Source organism: Lycorma delicatula, chromosome 1 (genome assembly GCF_047948215.1).
Source record: "Lycorma delicatula isolate Av1 chromosome 1, ASM4794821v1, whole genome shotgun sequence".
Taxonomy (NCBI): Eukaryota; Metazoa; Arthropoda; class Insecta; order Hemiptera; family Fulgoridae; genus Lycorma; species Lycorma delicatula.
The window spans coordinates 54,602,605-54,615,753 of NC_134455.1; the positions used below are offsets into that span (position 1 = coordinate 54,602,605).

Below are 13,149 nucleotides of genomic sequence, written 5' to 3' on the forward strand. Positions count from 1 at the left end.
GGAAACTTATGTAAATCTATTTGTTGCTACACTTTCTTAAATATTGTTTGATTTAGTGTTACATCCAGTTTTGCTGAATGCAAAAACTCACACTGTGTACCATAGGCATCCCAACGCCATAGGGGAAAAGACACCCCGCCTTGTGATGCTTCCAGTTGCTGCAACCCCCCTTTCATAGCCATCATGGGCTTTAACGGAAGTTGTCCTTCGCCCTCTAACTTTTTACATCTCATAGTAATAAGCCAGGTCTCATTGGGATGCCACCAATGTAAATACCTTGGTAGACATTTACATCAGTGATTTTTAAACTCAGCTATTGACTTCGCTGTAGTCCTTGTCCAGACAACAAGAATGTCCTAAATTGTTGCCCTCTGAACAAGCTAACTGAGTTCGCAGAAGCATGAACCCCACGCCTAGTTCTACTTTCACTGAGCCACTTTCTAGTAAACAAACAAACTAAACAACAACATATCACCAAAAACGCTGTTTGCAACAAACAAAATTCAGTCTTAGTTCCCTTTGTGAACTCAAACTTCAGTTCATAACCCTGACTTGGTTAATTACAGACTCCAATCTGGTCTACAAGGGAGAGGCGGACAGACCTCCAACTCATACTCAGCTCCATCGCAGAGTCCCACATGATATTTTCTTCACTTACAACCATCGTCAAGATATACCGCTACACCCCATGGCTGCATGGGAATCCATTGCCTTGGCAGTGATGCATCACCATCCTCCCGACAGTGATGTTTGCTCATTCAAAAACTGTCCTTGTCAAACCAGCACTATATCTCATGGTTGCATGGTGTTCGGTTTGAATTCAGACACTCAGCGCTGCCTGTGGGCAGCTTTAGTATTAAGAACATTCTGTTATACTAGTTAGTCAGAGTTGAACAGTGTTAGAGTAATCATGCACGCCAGTACGGGCCCTCTGCATCATAGTAATATAGTTTAGTATTGTTAACCTTATAAATATAGTATAGTTAGTTTTCAATCAGTGTGTAATTATTTATTTATAATACAGTTCATTATTCTGCTATAACGTACAGCCCGTTACATTGGTCCTCGGGGCCGGATATTTTATTGTGTGTGCAGGACATAGTTTGCGTTTATGTTCTTAATTCCAGACTAGTGCGTAATATTATCGATAAGAAGTGCGGGTAATATCCATGTGTAATACAGTAATTACTATCACGAGGGACAGTCTTCACGGCGCCCGCTAATTCGACTTGGAATGCAAACATCGACCTCTGTGCTAAGTAAACAGCCACTTCGTCATGACCTTCAAGTCAGGCTAGGTGCTGCCAGTCGCACCTAGTAATAACAAATTGGGAATTATCAGCTCCTTATTTACATTCCTATCTTTGATATAGATTTACATTTACATTCCTTCATCATTCACATTATTATTTCTTACTTATTTATTACATCCATATTTTCGATATTTTTAATAACTATTAGTTCCTTACTTTCCTAGAAATCTTTAATTTACGTTGATAGTTATGGGCCAACTGTATTTTATAAGAATTATCATTATGTCTCTTGAAGTAGAAATTACAACTTTGAAAAAACAACTAGGAGTATGTAAAGCTCAATTAACACGCATAAAAACATTTGTCGATAAATGTAATAATGAGACACAAAAAAGTAATATTACAGTTAGATATGATGCAAAGCCAAATATTTTAGATAATTTTAATAAAACAGAGTTTGCTAGAAGTATAGGACGAGAAAGATTACGATACGCATTAAAAGAAGATAGGTTAGATTTTGAAGACAATTACTATGAAATTAGGGCGCATATGGAAGAATATTTAAAGGAAACATCAGTTTCAGAAACCAGCACTTCAACTCACACCACTCTTGCATTAACGAAAATAAACCTTCAGTGAAATTACCACAAATCAATTTACCTCGTTATAACAGTACGTACGAAAATTGGATGCCTTATGCAGATGCATTCAAGGTATTGGTTCATGACAATAAAGACGTTAGTCCAATTCAGAAATTCTACTATCTGAATTCTACATTGATACATGAAGCAGCTCAATTAATAAAAAACTTAGCTGTTACTGATGCTAATTACCCCGTTGCTTGGAAATTGTTACAAGACCGATACGAAAACAAGAGATTGATTGCATCGGCTCATACTAGAGAAATAATTAATATTAAGTTAGTTAGTAAAGAAGACGCCAACAAATTGCGTCAGTTCATCAATACGGCGATTAGTAATTTTAATGCTCTCAATGTTCTAAATATTAAAACACCAATTCATGAAATAATTTTAAGTCAACTGTATATAGATAGATTAGATGCAAAAACCAAACGAGAATGGGAATTAAAAAATTCTACACAAGATTTTCCACCTCTCAAAGATCTTTTTGAATTTTTGGAAAATAAATGTCAAGCCTTGGAGGCTTTAGCCTCTTCAAGCAGTAATAAACAAAAAACAGAGGATGAATGGCAAAAATATAAACCTGTAAGACATTCTAACTCGTATGTTGCTACTGAGTCCAAAGTATGTAAATGTTGCAATCAACCTCCCACTTTATACAAGTGTTCGAAGTTTAGTAATTTAAGTGTTTCTGATAAATCTAAGTTTGTTAAGGATAAGAAGTTATGTTACAATTGTCTTAGATTAGGTCATTTAGTAAGGAATTGTTCCTCTAGAGGCTGTCGAATTTGCAAGGGCAAACATCACACCTCATTACATATAAGTTCACAAAATAATTCATTTAAATCTAATAGCAATAATGATTCAGATTCAAACTACAAAATTTCTAGTTGTTCGCAACACAGTCCAGCTTCACATCATAGCTCTTCTAACACATATTGTTCGCTCAAATCAAGAGTGCAATCGAATATTCTTCTTTCTACAGCGATTGTTAAGGTCCAAGATAGTCAAGGAAGATTACAACCATGTAGATTGCTATTAGATTCAGCTAGCTAATCAAACTTCATTACTGAAAACTGTGTTGAACGTTTAGGTTTAAGAAAAATTCGTCAGTCAGTTCCAATTATGGGTATAAATAATACTCCTACTAAAACAAATTATAGTGTACACGTACAATTATTTTCTACTTATAATGCTTTTAGTGCAAATATTTCCTTGGGCTTGTCTTGCAGAGCATAGAGTTGAGAGCCCTTCAGGAGCATTTTGAGATAGATCACTATCCCACTCGTAACTTGCTACCAAGTTGTCATCAGCAAGAAAATAACTTAAAAAAAGATAAACGGTTACTAAACTGCAGCTACGGCTTTTTAAAATTCTTTGCCAGCATGGCTAAATGATTTTCAATAGTTACAAAAACAATTTTCACATGTTGTTCTTCAGCCTTGTAAGTTTTAACACATTCATCCACATTTGCAAACATATCTGGGGTTTTTGTTTCAAATTTCTTCTCCACAATTCCAATTTTCTATAAAAAGCATTAACTTTATCACTCGTATCCAACATATGTGTATTTGCTACTTGGAGTTGAAGATTCAAGGTATTTAATTTCTCAAATATGTCGACCAAGTGACTTCAATTCCATCAGGAATAAACCATCTCGAAACTTCTTGGCTTCCAGTCAGTTTTCCACTTCTAGAAAAATGGTAATTTCAATTCATAAACACACCGCAAAAATTTCCAACATGATAACCATTTTGCCTCACAAGAAAATAGTATCGCTAAATGTACTGCACCCATGTGGATACCAGTGTTCTTTAATGGTTGGGTTTCAATTAACCACACATCTCAGGAATGGTCGACTTGAATCTGTACAAGACTACACTCATTTACATTCATACATATCATCCTCACCCATTCTCTGAAGTAATAACTTACGGTGGTTCCAGAGGCTAAAACAGAAAAAAAGAGAGTTCTGTACTACACCCATGTCTTTACAAAGTGCAGAATAATTCTTTCTGCACTTTGTAAAGGGATGTCATTTTTACATAACTTACTATGGTTACAACCATCATTAGCCCGATATTCAGACAGGAACTCATTTCTTTGGAAGCCAAAGCTTCTCTGTGAATCATGCAATGTGTCCAGACACGCTATGGAGATTTTTGTTTCACAAGTGCTTATATACTTTGAAATCTTTCAGACACTGAACAAGCACCATCGATGCATATTCTGATCCAACTGCAGCTGTTAAAATAAACTCTTCACCAATGAGACTTTTTACAACTGGCTATTTTATATGAAACTTTGTAAGAGGCAAGTAATGCTTTTTCATCCACATTTTAAAAAAAAATGATGTTTGTTACATATTTTTATTTTAACTCAAAGTATTCTAGGGGTTTGTTAACATACTCACTATGAAGCATTTCCAAATGTTGTTCAAGTTTATTAGGTTTCATACTGTCTGCTGCCAAAATTTTTGAGCAAATAAAACACAGGGGCCTTTCTTCTTCATTTACTTCAGTACTGGTAAACCCAAAATTTAAGTATGCCTTGAAAATATTTTCTTGATTTTATTTTCAGAACCACGCTCATCTGTGCACTTGTTAATGCTTGCTTGCGCCCACTTAAATATTTATCCATGATTCTGCATAAATCTACTGCTGTGAGTATTTAATATCATGAATTGCAATTAACACGTAAATTATAACATACCACACACGATATATTCAGTAGCGATAGAAAGATCAACTTGACTGACACTGGTTGGAATTGAACGAAGTGCATCATTTATACATGTTTGCGCAGATGTTCCAGAATGTTTGAGACAAATCAGAACTTCTTGCGAAGCCGCGAGTATGTTCAATATGGTGGACATAAGACAGAGAGCAATAAAGAGGCATCGATTCTGGTTTTGTCACGACAGCAGATCAGTGTTGCCAAATATCAATCAATAAATTTACTTATTCTTGGTAATTTGTAAGGTTTAAAATTAAGGTTATAGCGTAGCTTTAGCATCAAAATACTCAAAATACATTATTATTGTACACATTGATATTGTGTGAGAGGGGGCGCAATGAAAATTATAATTGAAAATTGGGTCGCAAAGGTTAAGAAACACTGGTTTAAGTGATTGAATGATAGACTGATTGAATGCTTGGATGGTTAAATGCTTAAATGATTGCCTGATCATTTGAATTGTGTTAAGACGTATGACCGAAGTTTAAGTATTCAAGAATAAAATCAGAGTAATCAGTCTTAAGAATATAATTACAATAAGTTTTCATTCTAAAAAAAATCTCTGTATAGCACTGTCAAGAGAATCACCAAGTTTCATACTACCTGATTTGTCTGGGAGTCTTGTACAACAAATCTTCCATGTTCATTTAGTACCTCTTGTTCGTTTTGTATGTGCCTTTTGAGAAATGAGCTTCACATATGAGGCTTTCCTTAGATAGTCATTTAGAAGAATTAAGTTCTTCAACTTCCCAAAATTTCTCCATAAGTGATAAAATATTAAAATTGTTATTTCCAGTAAAGAATGACAAAACTGGTTTATTAATTTATTTATACAGATGGGTAGATTTCCAGCAAGAATATAGCCTAGCCTAGTTTCCTAAATGACAACACACTGAGCATTACAAGAAAATTTATTTGATTTGATAAGATAAAGATAAAATTCAGCCCCAAGAATAATATCAATTTTAGAAGAAATATTAAAGTTTGGATCGGCTATGTTTTTAGGTAAATTAAAATTAAAATATGTTGATATGCTGCTGAAAGATTCTGAGTTAAATTTTGGCAATACAGCGCACTGAACTTCAAAGCAGAAGTCTTCATAACAGTTGTTTAATTTGAGTTTGATGCTACATTTGGATTGACAAAAAGAATTATTAATATCAGAGATCAGAAGATTATTTTTCATAAAATTAAATTCCTAATCTGTGCGCAAATTTAGCTGTACAAAAATTTGCTTGACTACAAGAATCTAACAATAATCCAAGTAATATTATTACCATATTTAACCATAGTGTTACACAGCACAGTAGATAGAAGAATACTTCTATTTGTCAGCAATTTAAAGGTACAATGTGTGCTAGAGCCAGTTTCTAGTGTTGTTAGTGTTTTTAGAATAAAATGTTTCATGGATTAATAAATGATGTTTTTTCAAAACATTTACACATGTTTATTGAGACAGTCCTTAACAAAATGACCAGGATGAAAACAGTAAAATATTTTTTTTTGGTCAGATATTCTTTAAATTTTTCAATACTTACATTTAAGAATTTTTTTGCAGGTATATAAGTAATGATTTATTTTTCACAAGTGACAAAAAAAATACTTTGAAGTTAAATTATGAATTGTTTTTACAAGTTTTACTGGAATATCCTTGTGAGCTGTTTTGAATATTGGTTGATTTAGTACCAAACTTAAGTGAAAGTACGGGCTGATGAATGAATGTGGTTTTATCAACCACATTTTTCATTAATTGTCTTCTTTTCAAATATCAGAAAATTGTGAGACAGACAATTTTTCCTTCCACTGCTTAGCTATGACAGGATCTGTTTGGAAATGAACAATTGTGTGAAAATAAGTTCAAAAACATCCACTAGTAAAATCATTGCTTTGAGTGAATTTACGGTTGAAGTAATTATGTTAATAAAATGAGAAATGCTAACGAATTTTTTTCATTGAAATAATTTTTAGAATATTATCAATGTGATGAACAGCTATGAATAATTTGTTGTCAAATCTACTTTTTAATATATTAATTACTTCTCAAGTAGTAAATAGGCAAATTTTTAATTAATCAAGTGATGTTCCCTCGCGTGTAAAATGTAAATAATGGAATTTTTTAATATCAAATAAATCACTTCTATAATGCACCACATCATTGAACATAATAATGTTGCCACTCAAGAATATTTCCATCAAATGATGGCAAGTTAATAGATGGCAATTGAATTTTATTAACTGTATTGAGACATATTTAGATTTGTATTTGAATTAAAACATTTATTAATTAGTGTATTTACTTTACAATCTAAACTTGATAAATTATCCTCAATTTGAATCCAACTTCTCAATTCGTGGTTGATTGCAATCATATTTTTGGGATGATTCCAGTAGATTTCTCAGTTTTATTTTCAAAGAGTAACTGTTATGAATATCGTGGTTAAAATGATTAACATACGTCTGTATCCTAGTGATTGAGGATTTAATGACAGTAGGTTTAATTTTTAATGCAGTTAAAGCTGTCGGTAAGTCTTCTGAATTATTTATCATAATTTACAAAAATTAATAATAAATATTAAATAACAAATTAGGATAACTAGTTACATGATCCGTATGGCTTGAAGTAATGGAAATCCTTGATGAATAATTTGCATCTTCACAAAATAATATCACTTTACACAAATATAACTTAGCACTAATTTTAGCTTATATGGCCAAAAGGATCAATTTTTATGTACAAAGTTTGCCATGCTCATTTGCATGGCTAATAAGTCGTACCAAATGCTGGTTCTTGAAATGAATGTAAAAAACATATTTTTAGGTTGACTGATATTTATTTCACAACACATAAATAAATAGAATGTTTAGAAGAACTGTGCCAATGATTTCCTTTAAGAATTAATTTAACACAGGCATTTTAATTATAAAATAGAATGACTACACATATTACACCATTCTTGAATTGTAAAAATAAGATAAATGACTGTTGATTAGGATTCCAAGTGAACTAACGCATTCCAAATCTGAACTGAACTGAACAATACAATACATGTCACAACAATCTACTACATTGTGAGAAAGAAGAAAATTACAGTGTCACAGGACTCTTACAAGAATAAAGAAGAAATAAATTTTATTTCATGTCTTAAAAATATCATCATCATAATATAAACAAAGAATCACGCTGGGAGCTAATGGAATTTATACAAACATTTTCAATCTGCACCCTCCGACTAGTGTTACGTAACACATGTACCTACCTATAACTTTTATGAGTTTAATTTTGATATCTCATATATGTTTATCAATTTATATTTCTCAAAATAGACTTAAAAACTGAGATTTATTGCCAATTTAAAAATAATTTTGAAATAATGTTTGATCATAAAAGAAAGAAGTACACATGTTGTTTTTGTAGAAGCTAAAAAATTTGTTGCTTCATGTGCTTAGAGAAAGGAATATGTGGCCAGTATCTACATTCTTGAAATGGATGACCTCAGCATTTTACCTGATGCAAAAATGATTACAGAATACCTTATTTACTTTCACAACACCTTGCTTACATAATACCTTGTTCTTGGTTTTGTGACGATTGCCTTAGTGATAGTCATTCTTCCACTCAAAATATAAAATGTTTAAACAACTCCTATACTGAATGTAGTATCTGATTATACGATGATAAACATTTCATTTTTAAATTCCATCAGTCTCAGTTGATATGACAGCTGAACTACCCAACACAGATTTAAGGACTATCTACTTAACACGTAAATTGTTTACGTATTAATGAAAAAGCCAGTGTTGGGTTTTTATGGTTTTCCATTTAAAACAAACTTCAATCTTCCTTTCAATCTGAGGTACTTGCAATTCCAAGCTGCCTCTGTTTACAACTGGATATGAAATGTGTTAATATATACAAAGTATTTTCAGTTAGTCAAGCAGCACCCAAGCTGCACCTAGGATGCAGACTAATTTTATTAGTCTGGAATTATCATTAACTACTCTTAGATCTTCATCCCTTAATGAAATAGAAATACGCTGGCGTGTGACACTCAAGTTGAAACTAATAAATAGGTTATTTTCTGACCAAGAAAAGTACAAATACTTCATTTATCAATCCTCAACAAGTATTCTGGGTTCGTACAGCCTTTACCAGGAGTTAGACAGTGGGGTGGGTACTGCTGAAATACGTAAATTGGAAAATCTAAAGTGTAACAAAAATCTACAGGTTTCTTATAAATAAACTTGCAAAGACAGACCTAATTTTTTTACTAAGACTACACTGACTGTTTTTCCTTAGTGACTACACTAAGGAAAAACATTCATGTCCTCACTGGAAATAGTACATTCAGATTATATTTAAGAAGTATGGGATTAAAGGAGATCAATCAGCCATTTAGACATCCTTTCAACTGGTAGACTGGTAGAATATAAAGGCTTCAATAGAAAAGATAAGCATATTTAAAGTCTCCCTTCACTCAGATATAGAATCTGAGCTTGTAATATGCTGCATCTCTTTCAATTAGAGTTGATCTCATAGGCTCAGTGCAAGTATGAGACACAAAAAAGCCTTTTAAGGTGAGTTGTTGGGCTCTGACCGGCTATATGAATTATAATCTAAATTACAGTAAGATATTTTAAATAATCTAAACAACTGTTTAAAAACTATCTATATTTTTTTTTTATTTGAATGCAAGCAGCAAAACCTGAAAGAGTTTTTCAACATCTCATATGGAAGCATATTTTTTTTTAAACCTCATAGAGCACATTAGTTGTTGACCAGTAGTCATTAAGGGTGTTAGTGTAATAGGTCCATGTCGCACTTTTATTTTGTGCATAATGATGAAATGCTTTGAAAAGTGTTATTCCATAGTTACGCCAAATATTTGGCTGGACCTAAAGAAAAATAATACGCAACATTAAGTAGGTCTTCAGGAAAGTAAATATCAGAGTTATACAAATTAAAGTTTTAAAATGCTCGAACTTCAGTTGAGAATGACCAGGGTTATGTTGGTGATAGTTCAACAAACCAAAATCCAAACATATTTAACAATAACCGAAGTTTGATAATGATACTTTTAAACAGATTAAATTTCTTCATCTTTCATACTCATTATATATTTATGAAAAACTAAACGTAAAAAAATTTACTAGTTTCAGTGACGAATGCTTCCAAACAAGCTAAGTTTAGGTTAAAAAAAATCAAGACTCACACATTTCAGCAATGTAGAAACTAACTTCATAATTGTTTTCACACCAATCTATCGTAGCAGTAGGTTTTCCCCAATACCCATTTTCTAATATCGGTGCCATAATTTTTACTGCAGTCAGAACCTCGCATCCCGCATTCGCTTTAACCTACATTCACAACACAACGTATACACAAAACTGTCTCATATACACACCGCTCTTATTCCCAACAAATAACACCGTGATACGTGATAATTATTTTATTTGTTTCAGGTGGCTGCATTGAGGCGTCTGTTCTCCTGCAATCTCAATAACACAAAATATACTATTCCACGCAAACCACAACACATAAGGAATACGTTGATTATAAATCTGTAATGAACGAATCATTTGTCAACAATGATAAACTTACAATTTGAAATTATATTTTTTGTTTCAACTCACATATTGCATGCCGCGGGTAGCTTGTAATGTACATAATAAATACACTAAATGAACTGGGGCCATATTCTAATCTTTCTCTTTCTGTTTAGCCTCCGAAACCACCGTAAGGTATTACTTCAGAGGATGAATGCGGATCTGCTAATCGGTGATCTTCTAAGAGTACCTCCAATTTACTGTGTCTTTCACTTTATAACGGACTACGAAATGGGATAACTGATTAAGTTAAACTTTAATAATATAGGTACTCATTTACGCAATAATAAATGTATTCATCATCCTTCTCTCTAGCAACAATTAATAGAACATTTTTTCAATGGTTATTCATTTTTCTCATATCATTGTAATAAACTATTAAAAATTTATATTGGTGATTTTGAGCCTATGATTACTGACGATTGTGCTATTGAGATGTCAACATAAACAAAGTGGCGTTACGTTTAGTTTAATAAAGACTTATTTCAACTTTGGAAGCATCAACAGATTTTCTAAAATTCCCACGCATTTTTGTCGTATCTTATTATTTATTGATATACGAGGTGTGTTCAAAAAGTAACCATAATAAGTTTTTTGGAAATAATTTTATTTATTCATCTAAATTAATATTATCCACTTCAAAACAGACCCCATTAGATCTTATATACTTATGCCGCGCTTTTTCCAATCCCCGAAACACTTCTGGAACTCCATCGTTGGAATAGTGTAGCTCTTTCAGCTATTCGCTTTTAATCTCAACTATGCTTGTAAAATGACAGTCCTTTAAGTTTCTCTTTATTTTTGGGAATAGAAAAAAGTCACACGGAGCCATGTCTGGCGAATATGGCGTCTGGGATATCATTAGTGTTGTTTTTGGCTAAAAACTGACGAACAAGCAATGAAGTGTGAGCAAGCTCATTATCGTCATACAAAATCCATGAATTGTTTCACCACAAATCCGGGCGTTTATTCGGATTGCTTCACGTAAACGGTGTTGAACTTATAGTTAACACCCCTTATTGATCGTTAGACCTTGTAGCAAGAACTCACGATGCACTATGCCATTAAAATCGAAGAACACGGTGAGTATAACCTTCACATTCGACCGTACTTGTCGAGCTTTTTTCGGTCTTGGTGATCCAGAATGCCTTCACTGGGACGATTGAGCCTTAGTTTCGACATCATATCCATAAACTCATGTTTCATCACTTATGTGACACGTTTCAGCAGTTCTGTATTGTTGTTGACTTCATTTAGCGACTCCTGAGCACCTTCCATTCGCCGCTGTTTTTGTTTGAAATTCAACAATTTTGGAACAAATTTTGTTGTCAGACGCTTCATACCCAAAAATCCGAAAAAATTTCATGGCATTAGCCGACTGATATCCCAACATTATCAGGGACTTCACTGATTGTGATTTGGCGATCATTCATAATCATTTATTTCACTTTTTCCACGTTTTCATCGGTTTTTGATGTGCTGGGGCGTGCGGGGCGCTCGTCACATTCGTCTTCACGTAACTTCTTCTTGGAAACGTTTGTACCACTCGTAAACCCTTGCTTTACTCATGGCAGACTCACCAAAAGCAATATTTAACATTTTTAAAAACATTTCTACACTTTATTCCATTCTTATAGCAAAATTTAATAAAATTCGCTGATCCATTATTTACACAATTAAAATCTCGCTGATTGTACCAAAACACGTGTTATCCTTTTGACAGCTGATAACAGACTAAACATCCAATATAGCTAAAAATGTAAAGATACTTTTCAGACATGTTTACCAATACAAAACGAAAAAAATTCCGAGAATCTGACGAATACAACCCGCGAAATTTCAAAATTCGCGTTACTTTTTGAACATACCTTGTACACTGGTGGGTGGACTGTTAATACTTTCATTCAGCTTTCACCATGTTCAACAAACTAATACTTTTCTCCACTACACAAAAGCAACATATCTAATTTTAAGGACAATAGATGTTATAACATGAATAATATTACTTAATTAATAAGTATACTGCGTACGATGAAAATAAAACCTTGTTTGTTCGGTGCACAGGCGCTATGTAAGTTATTACTCTTTTCTCGTAACATTGGTCTCATTCAGAAACCGAATGTTCTGCAATAAAGTGGTATTTAACTATTTTCATAAATAACAAAAATTATTTCCACAATTAAAATTTATTGTTATGTTTAATCTCAGACAAATTCTTTAAATATATTTAGCGTACTTATAAATATTTCTTGCTATATACAATACAAAAACAAATCTGATGTCGACAATAAATGACTTCCTTATACGCTTATAAATTACATTTACACATTTTTTTTAAATGAAAAATACATAAAATTTCATCAATAACTATTTTATATATATATATATATATATATATATATATATATATATATTTATTATGTTTTTCTTATTGTTATTACTGAATAATTATTTATCGTAAATTTTTTTTTACAATCAGAGGTTAATAGTTATTAATAAATAATATATTTAAATTAAAAATACAGTTAAAAAAAAGGAGATGAAACCTGATTCGAACCGATGTGCCATCCCCTTGTAAGACCATATAATTAATTAATTAAAATTTCATTTGGCCACAACTCTGGAACCAATGAAAATAAGTACCATTTGTGATATATCGCTGAAAAGCTGTCAATAAGGGCTTATTACTGCAGTAAAGAAAAAGTCCAAAATCCAATTTTTTTGGATTTTTTGGACACTTTTGGTACAGTAGATTGCAATCAAAAGGGGAGGTACACAACTAAATGTTACAACAGTCCTAAATCCAAAATTTCAATATTCTATAGCTAATTGTTTTTGATTTGTGCGAAATACATACGTACGTACGTACAAACATCACACCGAAACTAGTCAAAATGGATTCAGGGATGGTCAAA

The 13,149-nt window shown here is 32.5% G+C and overlaps 1 protein-coding gene across 1 annotated transcript in view; it reads right to left on the minus strand.

The window, feature by feature from the left end:
• bwa (alkaline ceramidase) overlaps nucleotides 1-10,115 on the minus strand; it is a 74,925-nt gene extending 64,810 nt beyond the window's left edge. Inside the window, exon 1 of the mRNA XM_075354823.1 lies at nucleotides 9,841-10,115. Coding sequence (XP_075210938.1) covers nucleotides 9,841-9,940 — 100 coding nt within the window. The 5' untranslated portion in view covers nucleotides 9,941-10,115. The remainder of the gene's footprint in view (nucleotides 1-9,840) is intronic.
• Nucleotides 10,116-13,149: the final 3,034 nt, after the last annotated feature.